The 26,778-nt window shown below is 29.1% G+C and overlaps 1 protein-coding gene across 6 annotated transcripts in view; it reads right to left on the bottom strand.

The window, feature by feature from the left end:
* The window catches only part of LOC106685612 (uncharacterized), a 62,897-nt gene that overhangs the window by 33,224 nt on the left and 2,895 nt on the right, over positions 1–26,778 (bottom strand). The window contains exons 3-4 of one of the 6 annotated variants that reach the window (XM_014428394.3): positions 25,676–25,783; positions 25,166–25,243 (exon numbers count right to left, since the gene is read on the bottom strand). In XM_014428394.3, the coding sequence (XP_014283880.2) occupies positions 25,166–25,243; positions 25,676–25,783 (186 nt within the window). Of the gene's footprint in view, positions 1–9,928; positions 10,045–14,951; positions 15,086–15,149; positions 15,381–25,165; positions 25,244–25,345; positions 25,430–25,616; positions 25,784–26,778 lie in introns of those variants that run through there. The other 5 variants (XM_067052830.1, XM_067052828.1, XM_014428396.3 and 2 more) reach the window with 5 other exon arrangements.

Genomic DNA, 26,778 nt, shown 5'->3' with positions numbered 1-26,778 from the left:
ACATAACAGGTAACCTTAAAATACCAAAGGTAGTAAAAGGTAAGACACAACACGAATTACTTTTCTTTTTCAAAGTAATTCAATTCTTAGTTTCAGAGGGTTCGGAAAAAAAAAAAAAGATACTGTAATGCTACAATAGAAACATTTTAAGTAAAAGGCGAGATTGAGCAAATTAGTATCCATAAATACAAATTAATTAAGGACCTCCTACATACAGTTCGGGAAACCGCGACAAAAAGTTGACTTTTTCATAAGGTTTGGGCATATGAAATAATCATGTCTATTGGCCTAGAAAAATACCTTTTAAAGTCACTGGAATAAAAAATGACGATCGATGTTTTAATTTGAGTACTGACAGACATCTGTACGTCCTATGGTTTCTGAAATAAAGTTTCTCAAAACTCGAACTTATTGTCCGAATCAATTTATTTTAGGAAATATCATGAAAACTACTATTCCTACGAAGGTAAAGGTCATAAACTACTTTATAGTACGTTAAACTAGCTTTAATTTGAGTGCTAATAGACATTAGTACGTCATATAGTTCCTGAGATATAGATTTCTCAAAATAAATTAACTAATTACTAATCTTTCAGTAGATTTTTAAAAAATGTTGCTTTTTAAAAAGCCTTATCTCGAGAACTATTGGACACAAATAACTCTATGTATAGGGCTCATATTACAGCAAATTTACTAACCTTTAAATAATGTTCTTTTATATTTTCTAGTATTGTTGGTAGTTTTTAAGATATAGAGCTCCGAATGAAAAATTAATGTTTTTTTAAGATTTTGAAACAGCCACCATTTTTTATTCCCCTAACCTAAACTTGGTAGACTCATCAGTTTTGACTATTAATTATACATACTTTTCATAATTGTGCAGCAAATTGTTTTAGCCCCAAAAGGGTGCCTGATGCTCGGACCTTAGAAAATTCTTTTCATAAAACATAATTGCCTTCCGAAAACTATTATTAATTATTCGTATGCTCACTGGGTGGGAATTTTATAAGGTCAGTACGGGATTGGTTAATTTATATCTGAGATGAGAGAAACAAACAAGCGTGGGAGTGGGAATCCTTGGCAAGCAGATGTGGAACTGAGCCAATGATATACGGTAGTGCTCTACGGGGTCTGTACTAACAAGTATTAAAGTGGAAGTAGCTATGAATGCATTCAAGAAGGGGCCTCAATGTAGTCTTCGACTTCTGTGGGTCATACCCTCAAAGGAAAACCACACATATAAGAAACTGATGAGCAAAACATATACGGGCCCACGGATGTACATTACACATAACTAGAGACGTTTTGTTAGATGGTTGATCATGCTAGGATCAACTAATACCAATAATCCTAAATTTATTCGGGCCTATAGCTGCTGCTACACATTTGCCAAACTATGGCAAGTTGGCTCATGTGCAAGCGTATAGATGTTTTATTTAATTTTGGCTGTTTTGGTTGAATTTGTGGCCAACACGTTGAATATATGTTTTTGGTAACAAATCAAAGGGCACTTGTGCTGCATCCACATGTTTGTGCTCAGTTAGTATTATTTTATTACTGTCAACAGATAAATATGTAAGCTATCTGTATTTTAATACTTAAAGAATTCTTCGAAGCTTGGGAATTAATAATTATCTTTAGTTTAAGATGGCAAACATTAAAATTCTTTCAATTGGATGTAAATAAATTGTTTAAAATTATGTAAATTAATTTCAGTGATGTATTTTTTATTTAACATAACACAAATATACATGTATTACATTATATACCTGGATAATTAAATTAACGGGTAATTAATAGTAACGGATAAAAATTCTAGAAATGAACGTTAAATTTATAGGTTATCAATTACTTACTACCTACTTTCCAGATATTTATGTCTCCTTACCTCAATAAGGTAAAGTAAATTCACTATGATTGCCTCTCTGGAACAAGCAAGAGTATGTGGATACCGACATCTGTTCTTTTCTTTGTTTACCAAGCTTTTATAAGTCGGAAAATGGTAATCTTATGAATCAGGCTTTCGAGATATTTATGTCTCCTTCCATACTGCCTATCTTTATTTTGTTTCTTTTTTTTAATTAAGGTAATAAGGTAAAGTAAATCCACTATGATTGGCTCTCTGGAACAAGCAAGAGTATATAGACAAATGTCCGTACTTGTTTACCAAGCTTTTGTAAGTCAGAAAGTGGCAAACTTGTGGATCAGGCTTTAAACTTTTTTAGGATTCGGTCAGAACAAGTCGTACTTACGATAAGCGTATCGGGAATAGCAATACTTCTATAATTTGATCTTTTTTTTATCATAAATGTTTTTGAGTATGGAAAGTCTCGATACTATCTATACGATACTCATGGTTTAACTATGCTTTTTAGCCTATATTACACTGTAGTTAAAGTGCTAAATCGAAAGGAGTATCGCAATATCCCACGCATAACAAGGTCGGATACGACTTTAAAGGACATTACATACAAAAATTATGAAAATATGTCTATCTTGTTCTTATTGCTTCAGACTTCTTCTTTGGAATTCCTTTTTTGGGAAGAAGACACGCGGGAAATCATTTCTTCCCATTCTAAAACGACATACAATTTAGACCATTCATTTATTCCTCTAACCTCTACAATCTAAATTTTTATTTTAAATTAAATAATTTAGCTAATGGAACGAACTTTCATATACCTCATTAATACTACACTATTCTGTTGAATCTATGGTTTTACAGAGAAAATAAGATGAATACATTTTTGCAGATAGTTTATTGAGGTAAAAATGAATCATCCACGTTTTTTATAGAAAAAAAAAGACATCTTCCTAAATTTTATGGCAGTAAAAACGATTGTTCGCCGCTAAAATATACATTAAATTTTCTTAGAATGCAATATATGAATAAAATAAATTCGTGACAACATAATGTGAAATCGCTTATTTTTTTTTTTAGCTCATGAAATGTATTTTTATTTATTTGTTTTAAGTTATCTGACTCAGTTATCTCAATAAAACTCAATTAATGAAACACAGGGTCGAAGGAGGTGTCTTTGGGTACCCACGGCTCGCGGCTTTGTTAATAAAATAACTTTAACAACAGAATGATGCTGTAATATCATATAATTAGTTAAATTAGAATTACCTATTTATTAATATTAATGTAATAATTTATTACGACTTATAGAATCCACTCAGCCCCACAAAGTGTACACCCTTAATTGGGAAGAAATCTCGGGTGTGATTCTGATCAAATCACCATCTTGCACAACCGTTGGTCTAGTAACGGTTGTAGCGATACTTTTTTTAATATTTAATATCATAATTAAGTACATTAGTTTTATATGAAATAACATCTTAACATATTTTATATTGAATTGAAGGGCTCGAGGCTAGAATCTGATAAGTTGCATGATGAAATTTTTCAGTAGACCAGCTTCGAAAAATTATACCATTCTTATTAAATGTTTTATATAGATCGTACCCCATAATATTATAAAACAAATATTTTTGAATTATATTATTATACAACTAACACAATAAATGGTTTTACACAGAAACAGAGGAGCATTTTGTAAACAAATTTAGTTGTCTTCGAATTCTTGCCCAAAGTCTTTCAATTCATTGAAATATTCTGGATTATTTACTGAAATATGATGAATGATATATGTAGATATATTATTTATGTATATACTATGCACATGTATTATTTATGTACAAGAATTAGGTACATTATACATTTATCATTCATGTAAGTTCACAAAAAATTAAAATTTACTTACTCCATTCTCATTCTACCCGTTCTCCATATATGAAATGCATAATTTAAAAAAACTTTGTTAGTGCTTATAACTTATATAAAAAATTAATTTTAAAGCTTTAAATTTTAATGAAGAAGATCTAAATTAAATTTAAAAACAAACTTTAAATTTTAAGAGTATACGGTTTTGTATTTAATTCGAAAGACCCAAGATAGTCGAAAACTACGTACGAAATCTGTTGTTTTCGACGGGCAGTAAAAATTCTAAAATAAGCCAGTTGAAGTTGAAGAATAGCAAACACCGAAGCTTCTATATCTGGAGCGTTACCACAGCCTCCTGCATAAAATCATTCTAACGTCGAACAACGAGACATAAAACAGCAATGATAATAATTATAGATGATATTAAAACACAATCATCCGGAAAAACTATTATTTTATAAATGCTGCATAATTTAGAACTGATTAAAATAACAAAACATATTGTGTAACTTATACAACAAATTATATTGGTCAATAAAAAAAAGATTATATTTATATTTATAAATTTACATTTTAACAAATAAATGTTGTTTTAAATATAATCTTTACACCTTCTTGAGACTGGTTATTATTGTTTAAATAAAGTAAATTTTATTCTTTTAAATTTATATTTCTTTATTATTATTTTTTAAAAAAAGGAGGATCCCAATAAAACAGCACATATTTGATTTTGAAAATACGATGATTTTACATAAAGAAAATAATACATTCAAAATAAAAAATACTTGTGTCCATTTTCATATCAGAAAACATTAATTATATAGTGAATTTTAAAACAGACATAAAAATCTGAACCAACACTATGCAGAGATTTTAAGTAAAATTAATTTATGTAAAATATTGGACAAAATTAATGTTGATAATTATAATTAACCTTGATATGAATTTTAATAATAAAATAAATAGGAAATTTATTCAAAATATAGTTGAAATAAATAAATTAAATGTTTGACCTGAGTGTGAGGAAGGTTACAAATATTGTGATAATTTATAACAGTGAAAATCAACTTTGATTAAAAGTTTTAATTTTTAATTTAATATGAATAATTGACAGAATAGGTAATTAGACATAAGCTAAGGATTGCTTATTAATAAATTTATATGATGCCCTAATATTTTTATGTCTCATAGGGTAATTGTGGACTGAAATTAATGACCTGGGCAAATAGCTTGCATAAAGTTTTTTTAAAATTGATGTAGTTTTAAAATTATATTTAAGGTATGATAATTTATTAATAATATTGTTATTTGTTTAAAATTGTTAAAAATCATATGTATAATAAGAACTGTTTGTGATAGATTATCCTTGAAGATTGCGGAGTAGGCCGAAACGTCGAACTTATAAAGAAATAAAAATAGTTTTGAGACTAAAATTGGATAAACTTTACTCTATTAAAAAAATGAAATTTTAATTTAAATATCGAATGATAACAAAAACTTTCATTTTATAACTTATAAAGATTGGTTTTGCAATAACTAGAACGATATTTCGTAAATATTGATCGTTTGAAGAAGTTAATTACTTCAATTCTCATTCTATCAGATCTCCATATATGAAATGCATAATAAATAAAAACTTTGTTAGTGCTTATAACTTATTAAAAAATAAAACGATAAAAAGGAACAGGAAATATAAATAGAACTTTAAATTTTACTGAAGACCTAAATTAAATTAACATTTATTTTTATTATTAATTATTTATATCTTATATCTTAACAGCTTTGTTGGGAGTAATTTTTGAAGCATTGTTGACAATTTTGTTAGTTACAGCCTTGTCAAAACAAGGTAAGACAACGAATGGATTCTTAAGAAATATGAATAAGCAGTCAAATAACAACATTTTATAAATCACAATGGTTCATAAACTCAATAAACCCACGAATTGAACAAAAAATAAAAATAATTGAAAATATGGTTTAATTAATAAATTAATTCTGATTTGTATTTTTTAAATTTAACCTCGAGTCATTTTATTATATGTTTACATATATTAGTCATATTTATTTCAATCAGTTGGCAGATAGAGTTGGCGAGATCATGTAGACGTGTTCAAGCCAAAACGTGATGCATAACCTTTTTTACAACAAAAGCTTATTGTTTGACACTTAAACCTTAACACAAAAATTTTATTTTAATCAAATTTTTATTACCCTATCCAATTACGTGTTTTTATTCTGATAATAAATTTAATATAATATTTATTGCCTAAACTAAAAAATCTATTATGATAATTTTTAGATACAACTTAACTACCCCAACATTAAAGATGCCCCTAAGTTTAAAAAGAGGTTTTAAAAAAAATTTGTGGTCTTTATTTTTAATTCCAGAGTACAAAAATACCGAGAAAAAAAAATTACAACTGAAGAAAAAAATGACTTTTTTTTTGTTTTTGTTTAATACGATATTTTCTTTAGATATAAACAATCTAATGTTTATAACGTCATAATAACTATATTATCGTTTAAAAATGTTAACCAACGGCTTGTTGTTAATTACTTTAAATTAATTTTTATTGTATTGGACAAATATCATTAAATTTAATTTTTAATCTGATAATTTTTTAAGATAAAAAATATTTAAATTACATTTTAAAATAAGCTTTTTTTTGGTCGAAACGACAATAAACTGAAAATATTTTATTAATTTTAATCTGATTATGCAAGATATTGTTTTATTAATTTAAATTGGAAAATGTTAAAAAAATCAAGCAGATAGATAAAAAAATCATGAATTTTTTATATTTAAAAAAGGTTAAATGAACAAAATATTAACTTTTTAAAATAAAGAACTTCGCATAATATTTAGTTTAAAATATTACTAATAATGTAATTAATTTATTAAATTTCTAGGAAGATATTTCATAGCCAAAAATACCTATGGGTTAAAAAATGTACTTTACCATGTGTTAGGACCTCAGTTTACCATTGTGAAATAAAAGTTAAAATATATTGTAAACCAATGGTGACTATAAAAATAGTTTACAGTGCCTATCATGAGGTTAGGAGAATTAATGTTGTTTAATATTATTGTTATTTAATATTAATATTAATGTTGTTGGGATACATACAGGCTTCTCTGCAATGCAAAACATGAATGTTCTTTCGACCCGTAAGCTAAGTGTAAACACTATTCTTACAAACTCCTCAGATGTTTACCAGTTGTTCGTTATTAAATCCCACAACCTTACATGTTAACCCGATATTTAATATTAATTACTAAATATTTGTTAACATACGTTGGTTTTCATTTATTTACATTTGCATTTTCGTTGGGAGTGGGATTTTATTTTAAAAGATCCTTCTTAGCTGTATTTATTACATGTATGGTAAATATTTAACTGCAGAAATAACCTGTAGAGATTATTCTACCTTGCAACACGACAACTTTCAACGGATTTATATCAGTCGCCCAGTCGCCTTTGGGTACTTCACCAGATATCTTCACCGTATAGACGTGGGCCCACCAACGTTTGAACAATTGGACTTGAAAACATCCTCTCCGCCCTTTTGGAGTTTTATTTTAATTTTTGTTCTTTATTTTATTTATAAAGCTTTTAGTTTATGTTTCCAATTGTTAGTTAAGAAAAATAAATGCTTATAATCCCAGCCAACTTGTTTTGTTCTTTCTTAAAGCTTCAGAAAGACATCGTCAATTTGAGGTGACTTTAACATTACATACCCATCTTGTTCACAGAAATGCTATAACATGAATTGTATTTACCGGGGGTAGTTTCCTCAATTCAGCGTTGTGTAGACTATAAATTCTCCGGTTAGTTCATCATTTTTTTATGGAATGTAATTTACAAGAAGAAATTGATTTATTTTTCTAAATCTTATCACATTCCAACGAAAAAGGTTTGTACTTTGTTGCGTTTTATTTTTTATCCTAAAAAATCTAGGCCCTCCAGAAAAAATTCGTCCTGGCTAAATCTGCCACAAAAAAATCCCACACAAATAAATAAATTGAAATGTCTGAAATTCTTTACCAAGTGGGCGCCAAAAAATTTCCTTTTAAATTAACAATTTTTTTCTTTAAATTAATGGGGCAGGCTAAAATCTTGATGCAGCGGTATGCGGAGTACTCCCCTCGAGACCTGTTAGCACCTGCCTAGAGTAAACTAGACTGATTTGCCAACTGGTCCCACGCCAAAGATCATAATGGACTGGAGAAAAGCAGCCTTGCCTTAGGGACTTACATTAATTAGCTAACATTAAGAGCAAATGATATAACAAGCTGTGAAGGTCCCAGCTTAATAATAGATTCACTTAGCCGTGTATCATGGCTAATTTCAAAGATCTATTTTGGTCAGCAAATATAGTACAAGAGCCCGGGTGAAAAAAATTCGGCTATTTCACCCCAATTTTGATCACTTTAATGAAAACTAGGTATAATTACTAGGCAAAATTTATAAGTCTACCAAGTATAGTAAGGAGAATAAAAAATGGCGCCTGTTTCAAAACGTTAAAAAAAATTAATTTTTTATTCAGAGCTCCATATCTTTTAAACTACCTACAACACTAGAAAACCTAATATAACATCAATTAAAGTAGAGTAAATTTGTTAAAATATGAACACTAATAGAGCTATTTACGTTCAATAGTATTCGAGATATAGCTTTTTAAAAAGCACAAGACAAAATAAATTCACAAAATGTTGATTTCTAATTGTTCGAATATAATTTTTAATTTATGAAAAAATATATTTCAAAAACCATAAGACGTACAGAGATCTGCCAGCACTCAAATTAAAGTTCGTTAAATTTACTAAAAAGTAGTTCATAACGTTTATCTTCGTAGGAGAACTAGTTTTCATGATATTCGACAAAATGTTAATTTCTAGTTGTTCGGATATTTTTGATTTATGAATTATTATGAATATATCTCAGGAATTATTAGACGTACAGATGTCTCAGAAACTATCAAACAAACATTAATATATATTAATTGTTCAAATATGTAATTATTATTAAAGTGACTTCGTTTTATAATGTTATTAAAAATTCTATATTTTTTATAATATTTCAGCCTATCATGAAATGAGGAAGTCTTGATTTAATTATAATGGTAATTAGGAGGATACTAGTAGTAAACATTTAATCTTAAAAGAATAAATTATTATTAAATTATCAACATATAACAAAGAAAAAAAATAATATAACCAAACTTCCTAAAAAGAAAATCCAGTATTAAAATATAATTTTAAAATTTATATTTGTAAATAAAAAAAGATTATTAAAAAACAAATATATACATATTTTTATTATAACATTGCCCAGTTCTCTCCTGAATAGAATAAAACTAATACATTGTTTTTCTCACGGAAAAAACATAGTATAGATCTGGCTACCGATTTCTTCGGAAGTGTGATGTGAAATTAAATTTTTTGGCATCTTGTAAATATTAAGTAAAACTCAAATCGATGATAGCAGGTAGTATAGTATAGTATGATAGTAAAATAGAAAAATTCATGATTTTCCGAAAAACAATATTTTCCGTCGTTTAGTAGGCTAAAAGTCTCTCCAAATAGGTTTTAGCTAAGAATTTTCTACCTATTTGTTTAAAAACATTTCCCTGTTTACCTCACTCTAATTCAGAATAATGTAATACAATTTTTTTTTTTTTACTGCTTCCTTCACAGCAAAAAAAGTATAAATTTATAAATGATAAATAAGTTAATGTATTTACACTATTAACATATTATATTAGAACATTAACTACCATAGCAATCATGGCGTGTTAAGAGCTGGTTTCGCTACATGTAAAATGCTAATTGATACACATGAAGCTTAGTTTGTTATTTTATAATAATATTCTTATTATAATTGTATTCAAATTAATAAATAACAAACATTTATAAATAGTAGATAAGTCATTTCTAAGCCTGTAAAAGGAAGACAATGATTTCTCATACAGTTGATTGTTTATACGACATTAAATAGTGTAATTGTTAAATGTTATAAAATGATTATCAACACATTGAGAACCCGATGCCACTGCTACTTGGCAGTGGAAGATTTAAGTAAAAATACATTTATTTTTGACACGGAGTCAAATTCATCAAGGTTTCCCACCAGCGATTGCATAAAGCGAGTCTTAGGTTTGGGCGTCAAAATATGAAATAATATCGATAACAGTTCTTACTTTGGTCCCAGGGGTTTCCGAATGGCCTCGACAGCGTTGAGTCATGGTTCTAAAGTCGGACATTTATTAAACAACAGCTCTGTTTTGGCGTTTCAATCCAGATCCGAAACTATAACCAAACCACTTCGCACCAACCACCAACTGAGCTCAAAGGGGTTTTCTCGGCCCATCGTCGTTTTCTAGACTAATTACTCTTTTACGCTATTTGGCTCATTTCTGAATCCTGATATTAAATGCCAAGTTTTATAGGTTAAATTTAGTTGAGGCTCAAATCCACGATAACGAACCTCTAGAACAGAGGGTTTCTTTTAAACCCGATTTACATTCTGTTAATAATGGAGAAATAAAAATACTTCAGGGACAGAGGTTACGATGACCTGGACCAATGATGAATGCCAAAATCGAACATAAAAATAACAATGACTCATTTCAACTTGTTTTTTTACTTTACTTATTGATTCACACCTGTCTTAAGATTGATAACAAGCAAATGTGATGTCTTACATAATAGGAGGGGGGAATGACCTGAGTGGCATGGCACGGTACCCATTGGTACTTTCTTGAGGCTTTAATTGACTTCATTAGTTAGCTAAAGAGATCTTTCATCCTGATCTTTTTTAGTCATCGGTACTTATTGTTGAGAATGTTCATAGAAGCCATACCTTTATTTCATGCCCTTTTTCAATTTCAGGCGCTTTTTAAATATACCTCGATTTAACTGTCTTAAAATTTCCTTTTCCCGTTTTAAGCAAATGTTTCAAAAATAGGACCGTCGCTTCCCGTGGGTCATAGCGGGGCGGGTCCGGCGAGGAAGGATTGCCTTTTTTGTGCTATGATCTCCTCTTGTGAGATTGTTACATGTCGTACATCGACCAACCTACTCGCTATAATTGTCTGTTTAAAAAGTCAGATAAGTAAGGCTACCACGGAGGGCGAGAGTGGAGGGTTTCATGCCGTTTTTCAATTTCAGGTGCTTTTTAAATACTGCTTGATTTAACTATCTCATCTCTAGTTTATTAGTGTTGTGGTCGAGCTTGTCATGAAATGTCTTGTATGATGTTTTAATGTGGTCTTGTACACTACGTATGTGTAATTCTGTGTACAGACACTGCCAGTTCTGTTACTGACGTACCATGGAGATCGCGTAATCTGTTGGCAGTTCGTTTATGTATGTTTTTGTGGCTGTGCCGTAAATTTGTGAAGCATGTGTCCAAATGGGTTTCAGTAAGTAGCTGTGGGTAATCGCTGTTTCAATTTTGGGGCGGACCATCTGTGAAATAAGCTTTTAGCTTTTTATAAGCACCTAAAAGCTCCATTACTAGCTTTTAGGTGCTTACTTAACATAAGCCGTGCCTACTTCACATGAGGACCCCCGAGCCAACCCTCTATCCATAGTCAGTCCTAAATATTTTACTGAATTAGTTTGCGAAATCTGCTTGCTGTCTATGTATACTAGGGTAGATGTGTTAAGACGGAGTGTGAATGTTATGTGCTGGACTTTTTAGTTATTTAGTTTGATTTTCCAAAGTTTAGACCAGTCCTGAATTTTTGTTAAATAGCTTTTTAGGATCAGTGAAACTTCTATGGAGTCCATAGTCGAGTGAGGACGGCTAAAATTATAAATATTATAGACCGCAAAAATTTATGGATAAAGTTTTCCAGAAATATTTAGAAATTGTGAATGTATGAGTACATACATGACATACATTTGAGTGTAATTTTGCTAAACCAGGTAACTTATAACAATAAAACTGAACATGAAACAAATGTATAAATGACATTTTAAACTCAATCTTTAATGTAACAGGGGCAGAGTTTAGAAAACTATAAGATCAGCAAAAAGTCATTCAAATTTCCCAGAGGAAATTACACTAAATTTAATTTCGAAATTCTAGCAAACTCGGCCGAAGACAGTTTTTTTGTGTATCTTGTTCTCTCAGAACCGATAAACTAAAAAATATAGAACAATAATTTTTACTACAAATAGAAAATACACATTTTTATCATTAAATAAAGAATTATATAATAAATAAATTATTAAAAAAGCATATCTTCCTCACCGAGATTGTTAAAAAGAAGTAATTTTTATTCCTTATATTATCTTATTACATTTCTAATCCCTTAGTTTTAATTATTTCGCAGAGAAATAAATACTAAACTTGAAAAATACATGAAATTAATTATATAAAAATCATATTTGTATAATTTTTATGTTTTCCTTCAAAACTATTATTAACTGAATATAAAATTCCTTAAGGTCAATTTTGATATAAAAATTGCAAAATGTTTCAATAAAGTAAAATTTACAAAACAAACAAAAATTAAAGTTATAGTTTTCACAAGTTTGTATTAAATACTCAAACGACGTTTACCTTATTGAAATCGTTCTAATGGAAATTTCTTTATGTTTACCATATATAAATAATTAGAATGGAACAACCAAACATTTTCCAACCAAGTCAATATTAGCAGGAAAAGTTTTTTGTTGTAACAGTTGAGTAAAAGCTTAAAGACGTCACTCAATTGCACCGACGCTTCCGGGATTGTTGAACTATTGTAAACTCTTACTCTCCTATTAAAAAGTATAAGTTTTCTTGCTATTGACTTAAGAAACCCATCACTTCTGTTTCATCTCACGTCAAAAAGTCAATTTATCACCGTATAATTCTTTTCTTGAGTAGCAGAACGTCGGTAAAGCAGTTTTACATCAAAATTTTACATCTTTATTAAACAGATAATCGCAATACGATAAAGGTTTCAAAATAATACAATACACTAATTGAAATATGAATACAAAGACGTTTCGGTTATCAGATCGTATCATTGTTTTGATAGTGGCACAACTTGAAAAGAATTAAATTTATATTTTCTATTGGTCGTATTCCAAAGATAGTAAGTACCAGAGGTGGAAATTTCTTTCTCTATTTTGATAGAGTTAAAGTTTTTGAATAGGGTATTTGACGACGTGGAAAAAAAATTGAAATAATGTCAGTATTATTCCCAATCAATTCAGAAACCCAATCATACATGTTTCAATTAGTATAAGTGCAAGAAATTATATTTAAAAACTAAGATTTTTAATCTTACAAAAGATGGGAAACGCTAGCTGCCATGACGGTTTCAAATGTGACGTCATTTAGACATAAACAAACAGCACTGATTGAGCGATTCACACTTTTTTGGATGCTTTAAAATTATAACGTATTTTTCTGTTAAAATAATTTTCATTATTTTTTTTTTCAAAAACCACCATGGAATACCAGATAGAACTGAAAGACAAAATCATTACATATTTAGATACTTTAAGTAGTCTTTCAGTATACAAATAACCTCTAATGAACTTACAATTTGTATCTCGCATTATACTTACATCGGAATGATCTTCACAAAAATATAATTTATTATTTAGATTCGATGATAATTTTGGATCCCTTTTAAGCAGCTTTAACCAAATATTTGATATCTTTTCGCATTTGGATAAACAACTTGTGGAGTCTTTATAGTAATATTTTTGCAATTAGGTACTGCACAAGAACGATAAGGAATGTAACTCATAAAAGATAATTGCTTAAATAAAGAAAAAAAAATTTAAAAAACGAAATAAATTAAAATAACACTCCAACTAGGTAGATAAATCTAGCGTATATTTATCTCAAAATGGCGTCATACAAAATGAAAATAAAATATTTTTTTTTTATTCGTTCTACTATTAAAGCCAAGCGATATTTTTAATATTCATTGTTGGTTTAATAAAAAAGTTATATCGTTTCTATATTTAAATAGTGGCATTAAAAAAAATTAAAATCTGTACCACTACAACCCATGAAGGGTCAGGGGTTCAGTACTGTTACTAGACCAACGGTTGTGCAAGGAGCTGATTTGGTCAGAATCACGTTCGACCGCCAGATTTTTACCCAATTTAAGAGGCTGGGTGAACCCCAGGAGGGCTCCAGAACCCACAGGAGTTGACTCACGGCTATAGTGTACCAGAAAACAATTTTCAGCCCACCCGGATTCGAACTCGGGACCTTAGAGTTAGTAGCCACGCGCCTTACACCGGGGCTACCCGCGCCTTATAATTCCTTGTAAATATTGGCATATCTGGCCAAAAGTTTTTTTCTATTCTATTTTGTGTTCGAGGTATTCAAAAAGTTTCACCGCAGACTGGAGTTAATTTTTAACAAGCCTAATTTTTTTTATAAGAGTATGGAAGACGACCTCAGTAAAGATAGTAATCTTTGTCTGCGGTAATATCTTTTGAAGACGTCTAAATTAAAATTTAAATCTATTCTTTGTCAGATGTTCCACTATCTAAAGCAGCGATATTTATGGAAAATTTTTAACTAAATATGAGTTTTTCAAGGTTGAATTTATTTCTGAGGATTTCTTATTCTAAAACGTAAGCATAAACCTTCTGTGTAGTTCCACTTTACAGAAATATTTCGAATTATATAGTCAAAGATTATATAGTAGAATAAGCATGTAAATGCTGACAGTATTTTTGAAAATATGGAAGATCTTTCCAGACATTCAAGAACATCGTTATTGTTTATATTTCTCAGTTTCCATCATATTATAATATGGTCGTTTGACACCAAGTTACCCTAAATACTAAAAATTAACTCGGGCTTATGGTACTATCATTGGAATACTTGCAATCCAAAATATTTAAAAAATATATATTTTATGTTGTGTCACTATCAAAGCCACATCGCTCCTTATTATTAAGATTATGAACTATTAATGCATTAAAGTGGCGATATATTTAATATCAACTGTGGGTCCTATGGAAAGATTATATATGTTGAAAAATGTTTAAACTAAATATGAGTTTTCCAATTTTGGAGTATTAGGACAATTTATTTATGAGATCTTCTTGTTCCAAAATATAAGAAAAATCGTTCTGCATTAACCTGAGATCCATTTTGCTAATAGACAGGCAGAAATGATCGAATTATATAGCACAAGATTTTGAAAATAGGGAAGACTAGTTGGTGGAACAGAAATATCGTTATTGTTTTACCTTGCTACTGTTTGTATACCACAGCTGCCTCCATTTTGGAATATGGTCCAATACCACTGTGCCCGCAATCCAAGTACATGAAGGCTAAAGAGGAAGGATCGCCCCTGGTGTAATTAAACCCGATCAGATGGTAATTATTTATAGGATCGAGTTCTATTATCGATTATGAGAGCTGCCAGAGAGGTCAAAGCTACTTACCAAGGATCGACCCCAGATCTTCTGCGAGAGGTCGGTGAGGAACTTGGTCTTGACCGGGTTCCTGGTGTCGCTGGGCTTGAAGCCCCTGCTGATGACCACTTCGCTGCGACTCCTCTGGATCCCGCTCGACGAGATCCAGCCCTGACTGATAGTTGTCGAACTCTTGCTGGGCGCCAGGAAGGACATCCTCTACTCCGCGGCCCCCTCGGGGGATCACTGCTTCAGGAATTGGCCCTCGACCAAGAGTCCGGCCCAGAATAGTCTCTCTGCTCCCCTCCCAGTTCTGTCTAGCCTCGCCATCCTATTGTTCTTACTAATGGTCTCCGTGGTAGTTAGTCTTCCTACGATGACAGGGTATTTTGTAGTGGATATGGTCGGGGTATCGATATCCAGTAAACACAAATATGACCTAATAGCCCAAGAGGAGAAAAAAGGAAGTTATTTCACCCTAATTTTTTATGACTTTAATGAAAACTGTATACAGTTATGAGTAAAAATTGATGACTCTGCCTACCATGGTTAGAGGGGACAAAAAATGGCGGCTGTTTAGAACTTATAATAATAATGTGAATCCCTACGGCCATAGGTTCAGAATTTTGTAAGGTAGCACTGTTTTTAAAACAAATGTTTAACAAGAAGGTTATTTTTTCAAGATCTCGCTTAACCGCCAGATTTTTTCACCATTTAAGGGTACCCTATGAGTCCGAGTGTACCTCAGGAGGGCTCCATAACCTACAGGGTTGAGTCATGGCTACTGTGTAACAGGAAATAATTATCGGCCCAGCTTGATTTGGAGTCAGTAGCATAGTGCCTTACCGCGCTCCATCTGGAAGTTATAAAAAATTAATTTTTCATTCGGAGCTCCATATTTTCGAAACTACTAAGGGTTTTATTGCAAGATTTTGAAAATTTTGGATTTTTTTAATATACAAAAATCTGTCTCTAGAGATAGTCTTAAAGCCCAAGAGGAGAATAAGTTATTTCACCCCAATATTTGATTACTTTAATGAAAACGGTGGCCAGTTATGAGTCAAATTTGATGACTACCAACCCAATAAGGGGTAATGAAAATGGCGGCAGTTCAGAAGTTACAAAAAAATATTTTTGGGTTCGGTCTAGCATTATTTTAAGTAGAAAAGAGGAAACATTTTTACTTAGACTATACAAAGAATACTGTGAATTACTTAAAAAGTAAATATTGAAATATTTAAGGTGTACGCCCCCATAAAGTTTATTCTATTAGAGAAAACATCTAAACGTTTGGCTCTTTTTTCATTCGAAGCTCCACATCCCCAAAACTACTTACAGCCCTAAAAAACTTCATTGCAAATTATTTGCAGAAGAGTACATATTATAAAATATGAGCTCTAATAGAGTTCTTAATGTTCAATAGTTCTCTAGATACAAGTTTCACCGAAAAACCAATCTTTTTTGTTTTTCCCAAATAATGAAAAATCAACATTTTGTGAATTAATTTTGGCGAATATCATGGAAATTGCTACTTTTGCGAAAATAAGCGTTATCAACTACATCATAGTACATTCAACAAGCTTTATTTTGGGCGCTAATAGACATATATACGTCAAATAGTTCATGAGATATACTTTTTCATAAACCAAATGTATTTTCGAACAACGAGAAATTATTATTTTAATGCATCTGCAACTACTCCTCAATTTAGAGCTAACATGAATCTGTAATTCTTTCATTGGAATAGTAGTTTCCATAATATTGGCCAAAATTAATTCACAAAATATTACTTTTTGAAAAACTGTACATTGAGAACTATTGAACGTAAATAGCTCGATTATGGCTTTTATTTTATTGTTTATTCTCTCCCCTCCTCCAACTATGGTTGGCAGAGTTATGAATTTTGACAAGTAATTATACATAGTTTTCGTTATAGTAATAAAAAATTGGGGTGAAGTAACTTTTTTTCCCAGTGGTCTTGGACTATAACCTACACGTATTAAACTCCACTGGAACTAACTAGTATGGAAACTTTTTTTTTAATTTAATAATAGACGTTTTAACAGTTTACAAGAATTTTAAATATTAAATAATTTACTCCATGTTTCAAGGTATATGTAGTTATGGATCAAATAATCGTATTAAAATATTATTTGATTAAGACTCGTTAACCATATACGAGTAACTAACAATTAGGTGGGCTATTCAATTAACCGTTATTTATGTTCCAGTTGAGTATCGAATTCGGTTTGAGGGGCAGTTCCGGCTACCAGACAAAGAAGTAACTTTAAGCCAAAGAGGTCACTGTTAAAAGCCAAGTACTTCTGTGGAATACAAGATATGTTTTCCCACACCAACACATGATTGTCTTCGATAACACTACGCGGTCCCTAAAAAACGTTATTCAACACGTCGACCATTTTGTGCATATTTCCAGTTATGACAGAAATTCATTACACCTGTTGAAATATAGTAATCGAATATTGATATTATAATTTTCGTTCACTAAGAATTTTGCATTTATGTTGTTTCTTCTTGAATAATATAAAACTTTATATGATGTATTCTTCGTTGATTAACTAAATATTATAAATATTGAATAAATTTGATTGTAACCTGAATTCTCACCTAAAATTGTTTATATTTCAATGCATAGCTATTTCAGAAAGCAATATTTAAATATTCTCTTAGAAGGTTTTTGCTTGTGTGCCTGTCCGTTATTTTAATGGTTCTATATATACTACATATGAGAATTATCATTTTGTAAAAATAATACTTCTTATATAGGGGGCCAGACGTATTCGCTGTGCAAAACTAATATCTCTCCACCGCCTCCATCTCTAAGAATTGCATAGTTGTGTTCCTTACAACGATATGCAACTAATGTAAATATTTGTATTTTAGGATTTCTCGAGGTGCGAATAACAAAAATCAAAATTGTTACTGCCAAAAACTCTAGAGAACAAAATATTACTAAGTACATATGACAGCGATCGGGAGAGATCGGACACGCTCGGGTGTCTCCGATTTTTCATACTCTAAACTGTTGTCTCTATTGTTTTTTCCTAAAGTTAATTATCAATTTTTTTAATAGTTCATATTTATAGTTTTGTGATCACCATTAACAATGCAAAGTGGTTAATTATTTTCAATAAACATAATTTATTTTTGAGGAAGAATTTTTTTTAATTCGGCATTTATGCTCTGTTAAACTATTTAAATTTAGATAATGTAGATATCTAGCTGATATTGTAGATCATTTGATTGTACATAGATTTACCGAGTTCAATCTAAACCGTTAGAATCGGTTGAGAAAATGTGAAAAATATATTCTGTAAGCACTTCTGCCATACATCCAAAAAATTACATGAATATCCGTGGAATTCATATCAGTACAAAATTCAAAACAAATAACAAAAAAGAACACTTATGAGAAAATTACTTTCGTTGAAATGTGACTCTGGCGATGGACAGTATGACTATAAATGAGGTTATGCCAAAAACAAAGGCATAACAAAAACAGAAAGAGAAATATGCATGTAAAAAAAAAATCCAACATTTCATAAGCTCCAACCTAATAGTCATGTGACTGAAGAATGATAGAAAACAAAACAACTAATATTTATTTAGGTATATTTATTATAAAATAAATAATTTATAAAAAAGAGCTTCACCTCTATCAATTACTAAAATTTCCAAAGTCATTTTTAAAATCTTAAATAGGAGGGATACATGTTAAAAAAAAATATCTTAATGATTGTTCTCTGCAGCATTGGAACTTTGAATTTTTTGTAAGGTGGGACAAGCATAATTTATTTACCCCTTCTATAAGCTAATGGTTTTATAATAGTATCTTAGGAAATAGATTACGAAATAAATGTAATCATCTCATAATAGTTACTCATTTAATTGGCTGAATTAATGTAAAAAATAATACAATTAAATAAATAAAAAACATGCCATTACTCATTACACAAATAATAAAAATCAAACTTTCTTGCAGCAAAAATATTAAGGGATCTGATTATAGTTTAGGGAGACAGCTCTTTTTTGCTCTATGAAGATTATTCTCAAGTTTCTTAGTTGGATAATATTCTTAAGGACTGAGATATCCTCAATCACTTTATTTTCATATATTAAACTTAATTCGGATGGTGCTCAGAGATCTTTCAAGCATCACTCCTATGTTAAGGTATTCTGCTAATGCTGTTGACAGAGTATTTAGTGCTTTTAGTTCCATTTCTTGTATTTGGACGGAACTAAAAAAAAGAATCTAAATTCTCTCCAGCCCCTTAACCCTAGTACTTGACTCAATTATTATTCAGTTCCTACTAACAAGGACATCCTAAACTATTTCCTTTTTAACTTGACGAAGCTTTCTAACCTTCGTGTAAGAATGGTTTTATTGAATTGTATCATGTTTTGAATGCAATTATTTTACATTTATGTAGATCTATGTCAGTTGAATAATGCAGAAGAAAACTAACCCACCCATTTTTTTTGTTTTAATCTGTTTGGATTAAAAGAAAACTTTCTATTCAACTGTTAACTCATTTGATAAAATGGACTACTAAGTCCTTTGTAATACAAAGAAACTAATATGCAATAAGGTCGAAGAGATAGATATAGGTTATGTTTTATTTATGTATACAAAAATTTGACTCTGATTGTTTCTCTGTGGCCTTCAATTTAGGCCTCCAAACATTCAGCTATGTTTTTGATATCTAGACCACTCAGCCTCTTAAGATAATAGAAGGAGGTTTGAATAATAATATTAACATAATCGGTCCCTTGCTCCAGCCATTATAACTGATTATTTTATATTCATCAATCCATCTACTCTACACAGACAATTGGAAAAACCCTCCCCAAATTTCATCTTATTTATTTAAAAAGAAACTCTATGAAAGAATATTAAAAAGAAAAGTTATGGTCAATATGAATTATACATTAGGAATTAAATTATACTTAATATATAGTCTACAATATACTTTAAGGGGATGGAATATGGCCAAAATTACATTTTTTAATATGAAATATAGCTGCTATTGGGTAAACTTTTTTTTTATGCCCAAAAATTATCTGATTGTCAATTTTTTTTTCTGTTACTCAAAATGATTTTTCTGTTTCTGTAATACTTAAACAGAATGCACAAAAGCACCTAATTTATATGTTGTCATAATATTTAAAGTAGGATTTATCTATTTATTTAGAGAATGTATATAAATAAAAACATGGGAATAAAAATTAGAATTATTTAATGGTCTAATAAAGAGAAAAATATAAGAATATGTATAATTCAACAGAGAAAAACCTGGTGCCATTTCTTGATCACACAACTTTCAATTACCGCCTACTTTGAGATAACATTAGCTCTGAATATTTTGAAAGAGCTATTTTTTTTATTATTTACGATGAAAGTATGATTTATATACAGCAAAGTAAAAGTTAAATATGACTGTTGACATAACAACCATGGAAACAGGAAAATTCTTTATTATGATTTTTTTTATTACTAACAATGAGATATGATTGTTTTTTAAAAATAAAAAATAATTAAAGTTACTTAAAAAATCAGCACTTAATCTCTAAGTAGAGAAAGAAATTTTTGTATCTGATTTTTTATTTAAACAAAAAACTTTTATTTTTCTGTTGCTATAAAAATCCATATTTTAGGGTTAGATGGGAATAACAAATATCAATTCCTGCCAATAATAAAACATTTTAACAAATCATAATGAAGCTATGTTCGCAAATGAAATGCAATTGGCAGAGATCGGTCGGTATCCGCTTTTTCTGATTCGAACTTCTGTCTCTATTTTTCCGCACTGAGTTATTCATAAAGTTCTTTAATATTATATATTTATCCATTAGTAACAATGAGAACTAGTTGATGAGAAACATCCATACAAAGATTTTATTGAAAGAGGAAGATTTTTTGAAAGTTCGGCATTTAAATCTAGTTAAAATATGTCAGGATAAGACCTTACTGATATTAAATATCGTCTAGTTTAACAATAACAAACTGAATTTAATCAAAATTGTAAGAGCTTTTTTAGGGAAAATAGAAAAAAAAGTGTAAAATCAATTCTATAAAGTGGCATTTGCAATGGGTTAATTTTAATGTACCATTCCATGCTCTCAATATATAATTTAAATTTTGTACAACTTTTGGTTGAGCTAGTGTTCCCATATATCACACTATACTACACAGACCATTTTTCAAGACTTGGTTATTAGGACTCAGGGGACTTCAAAATGTTTATTTCCATTAAAAACTTGAATTTGAAATTTTGCACGATTGCAATACTTCTTCTATATATTCCATATATCAGTAAAAGAATTAAAAATTTTGCTTAAATAAAAAAAATAAAAAAAATTGAAGAATGATTTCTTAATGAATTCCTTAGAACCCATTATTTGGAATTAAATAAATAATCTAATGGGCAATGGTTAGAAAAAAACTAACAGAAATTTTGCTTATATCAAACAAAAAAAAATTGAAGAATGATTTATTAATGAATTCCTTAGAACTCATTATTTGGAATTAAATAAATAATCTAATGGGCAGTGGTTAGAAAGGACTAACAGAACATTTCTCTGCCTTCTGCATAGAATCAAGTGCTGATAAATACCTATAATTAGGGTCGAAACATCAGTTTTTTATTTTTTGAATATATTACTAAACACCACATGGAGCATCTTATCCTTCATTTCTAAATTCTAATTTAATAAACTGTAACTATAAATTTAAAAAATATATAACTAAAATATATTCTTTAATAACTAAAATATAAACTTTAACAAAAATATATTCTCAACAAATTTAAACCTTTCTGTTGGAAGAAAATACTTTAAAAATCATTAATATGTAATTATTATATAAAATATTTAATATGTAATTATTTAAAATAATTACATATTAAAAGCCACCTTGATCCGAAAGATAAATATAGAACATTAGATTGCATTTAAACTGCGAGTATTTTTTGTCAGTAGAGGTGATAGTTTTACTTCTTGACATTTTTTAATTTGCTATTAAATTAAATCCTTGAATTGTTTTGAGAGTGATGTATTATCTCTATTTGGCAAGTCTGTATACTGTTGTTGTTTGTGCATTTGACCGTATGAAGTGAATTGCAGATAAATAGCCCGGGTGGTCGTCAATAAAGGTATCAAAATAGTTTTCTTCTACTATCTTGATACCTTTATTGACCGCCACCTGGAATATCTTTCAAGAATTAAGCCTTTCTGATTAGTAGGTTTTTAATCAAAGATAATCAATTTTTAGTAAGAAACTATTTGTTACTTTGTTATCTATGTCCTTATAAACTTGTAGTGCTAATTTGTGGGTGTATTTTACCAATCAAATTTAACATTTCCACATCATTTCACTTTCCAGCATACCCTACAATTTTATTTTAAAAAATAGTACATTTTCACTCAATGGTTTCACTTTTATCAAAAAATTTGTGTAGTGAACTCGCTTTCACAGGTATAAAGTTGTCATGAAAAAGAATAAAGACATGTAAATGCTCAAGTTTTTTCTTAAAACTAGATAAAATTATCTTCATAGAGTTCTAAAAATCAAATATAAAACTCCAGGATCACTGGATATAGTTAAATAAAACAGCATGCTGAAGCATTCATCCAGCATGCATATTGTTTAACTTCGGCAAGTTGGATGCCTCTCCAATTCAAGTTTCAGAGGGTAGATTTTTAACTCATAGAGAAAACATAAAACAGGACTCTTGTATGAATTGAATAAGTTTTAAACCTTCCAATGTTAGAGTATACATGAATGTTTGCCAAATAATAAAAATGATTAATTTCTTTTTAAGTTTTAGCATTTTAGAAAATTATCTCAGACATAAATCAATGTTGTTGCCATTTTTTTAATTTTTATGCTTCAGAAATTTATGTCACGATTACTACTTAATATTTATGTAGCTTATAAAATAGAATTTCACAAAAATATCAGTTGGTTCCTCATTGCATATCTTGGGTATATATTTTTTGTTTTGTTTTGTTTTTCATACTCATGTTTCATACTAAATTCATGAATAATACTCAGAGCTTTTTTTTCCTTTATTTTTTTATCATTAATGACAGAAGGCATTCTTTAAGAATTATAAGAAACCATAGTTTTAATATCAGTTTGATCCAGTCAGTGGATAATAAATTTACGTACCATAGTAGAAAATTTATAAAATTCAATAATTATAATTTATTGAATTTAAAATTTCAAAATTTTTGTCTACTTTAACGTACTAATACTAATTTAAAAGAATACGAAACCCGACAATTTTAATTTTTATATTTTACAAATTACTTTGATACATTATAAATTCATAAAATATCAAAACAGAATAAAAGTTAAATAAAGAAATTAGAAAGACAATGATATGAGATAATCAGTCTTTATAAATAACAATTCATCCTTGTTAAGTTTATTTTCATCGACTAAAGGACAAGGGTCAGACATATCAAATGTCAATTGTTACTCCAGCCATATTAAAAGCCACCTTGATCCGAAAGATAAATATAGAACATTAGATTGCATTTAACCTGCGACTATTTTTTGTCATTAAAGTTAGTAATTTTATTTCATGAAATTTTTTAATTTATTATTAAATTCAATCATTGAGATGTGTTGAGAATGATGTAGTATCTCTATTTGGCAAGTCTGTATACGGTTGTTGTTTGTGCATTTTTTCATCTTAGTGATATCCAATTAGTTTAAATGTGTTATTTACTAACTGTTAATTATGAGACTGAAGGCTTTACTTAGGATATTCTAATCTAATTATAATGTTTATATCTTTCTTTTTTTCATCTTTTTCTTTAATTATATTAATTTAAAAAATAGAAATATATAACATAAAAACAATAAAGAATACCGGAAATAAAATTTACTTATGCAGAAACTAACAATAACATACACATGTAAAACAAATATAATTTTCTTTCTTTGATATATGCTGGATAAGCAATTATTTTTATATAATACAGAAGTAAATTTCAATAATTAAATTAAATAAGAGAGGGAGGAGCATTCAGTCAGATTTTTTTAAAAAGAAAATAATCTAAATTGTATCGCATTATAATATCACTTATGACTTTATAACTTTCCTTAACTCATAATAAACATTTTCTATCCTGTATAAACAGATATTTATTTCTAGCATGTATCCCTAGGCTGAGGTAATTTATAATAAATAGTAATAGTAATTTATAGTAGGTAATTCTGGCCTTGAATTTAAGAACAAAACATTATAATAACCACACGATAATAATAGTTAATTACACCATTTTATTAAAACATGGATTAATTGAAAATGTATTTAAAAACTGTTTAGCTTAATTAAGTCCTTAAAGAGTGAATATTAGGCAATTTTTTTGTTCTATGTAGGAAAAAAATGTTATTTAAAGTATTAATAATTTTAATATATTTTAAATAATTAATTTTTGAAATTAATAAATAATTAAATGACACTATCTATTGCCACTTATCAGAAAAGAAAACATTCTTGAACATCTTATATTAATTTTATTTATTTTAAATATGTAGAGAAGTAATAATGTGCAATAAATAAGAAAAAACAAAAACCGAAATCCACAAGAAACTGATGGTAAGGTAAAACGCCGGATATTCTAGTTATTTTTTAGAAGGAAAATTAATCAGTCAAAGTATCTGCTGTTCAGGAACCTTGAAGTTAGAATTTTCAATAACACAATTCTTATTACTGGTCATGATAGCTTACTGACTTTAAACAAAAGACTAGTACTGAAGGTTTAAAAAAATAAAGTATTGGATAGAATATTAGACCTGGAGAAAAATGAGTCCACTAGAAAATTTAGAGTGTAAGAGGATGCAGAATTGTAGTTTATATAAATAAATCATAAATATAATTGAAGAATTATCATCCAACGGGCATGTAAAGTTATTATCCTGGATAATGAACTGCCAGGTAAACATTCAAGAGGTAGAATAAATATAATCAAAATAATTCATGTAATAATTATAAATCAATAAAGACACTCACTGTGTTTACTGCCTCGCTGTCGTCACCATTCAAAGCTGAATTAGCGGCAGCGAGTGATTGATTTAGCTCGTTTGCAATCTGAAAACAAATTCATTAAAATATAAGATTATTGTCGATAGTCCATTTTTTCCTGATAATACCCTGGTATAACTTTCTATTAACAAATAATTGAATACTAACTAATAATTTAAATGCCGTTTGAGTCCTAGTAACTTTAAATTTTTTTTTTTTTTTTTTCAAATTTTGCATGATTACATTCAAGTACAACGATTAAAGAGTTGAAAAATATTGAATTGAATAGCTGACTTTTAAATTATTTTTATAAAATTATTCTATTAATACGATCGAACTATATTTTATGATGTTATTTCTTAATTTAGCAAGGGCTATATAAAGCATTAGAGCACTAATTAATTTATAAGGAAAATTGAAATTGGATCCAATTACTTACTAGGTAAGTTGTCGACAAAGACTGAAGAACTGATAAGATCTAAGAGAGAATTAGATTACCTTTAGGCTCTGCCAAAGATGCGCGAGGTTGGCTGGTAAGGAATGTGGTCTCTTGCCAACATCTCCTCTGCTGAGGAGACCAAGCAGAGATGCAGCAGTGGACTCTCTCTGGAATAAAAAAATAAATATAAATATAATATATTTTATTTATTATACATTATTGCAGTTTTCCGCCTTTTCCAATAAGTATCAACATAATGTATGTATCACCTTTATTTACATAAATCCTGTCACTTTATGTTTAGTTACATTTAATTATTAGTTCTATGGAAAATAATTATTATAATTAAACTGGTGAGATTGAAAGTGGTGTAACTATTCAATTATTGCAAGTAATTGAGTGCTTTTTCAATGTACCAAAATGCCATATTTATAATAAATACATGATAAGGTTAAGGTACAACTAAATTGTGCATGATACAGTGAGGTGATTTGAATTTCCTTCTTATTCATATTTTTTGGTTTTAAACAGTAGGAAAATTAAAAAAATAAAAAAATAATAACTCGATAAAATGAAAAATAATCATTTAAAAAAAGCAAATAAACATAAATAATAAATAATGAAAAAATGGACAATTAATACACTTGATTCCTAAGTGTCTGCAGCTAGCGCCCTAACTCATCGTCCACTGGCTATTAATACCAGTGAGGCGGTTGAGAGAGAAGCACTGGGATCTTCCGGAGTCCTGCTATTTCCTCCACAATGGGAGCCAAGGAAGAACTTCGTTTGGAGTTCTCCAGGCTGAATGTAAATATTGTAAATAGGAATTATTGTGTTTAAGATATTATTTTAGTTTATTTCAATTTTTTTGTCATCTATTACTTATTTTGTCATCATTTGATTTATAGATTTGTAAAATTGTCTGAATAAGTTCTCTGATCCATATTACCGTTGTGGGGGGAAGAGCTTGGTCAGAGTTCCTCAGGCTGAATGTAAATAGGATTGATTGTGTTAATTTTGATTTAATTTTTTATTTATTTATTTTTTCTCTTCTATTTCTTATTTTGTTATCATTTAATTTATATGTTTGTACATATGGAATGAAAGAGCTCTACGATCCATGTAACCATTACCTAAAAATATGACAGATTGTAGCATTACA

Source organism: Halyomorpha halys, unplaced genomic scaffold, assembly GCF_000696795.3.
Source record: "Halyomorpha halys isolate HHAL.00 unplaced genomic scaffold, Hhal_1.1 Scaffold717.1, whole genome shotgun sequence".
Lineage (NCBI taxonomy): Eukaryota > Metazoa > Arthropoda > Insecta > Hemiptera > Pentatomidae > Halyomorpha > Halyomorpha halys.
This window is presented reverse-complemented; position numbering and strand designations above follow the sequence as displayed.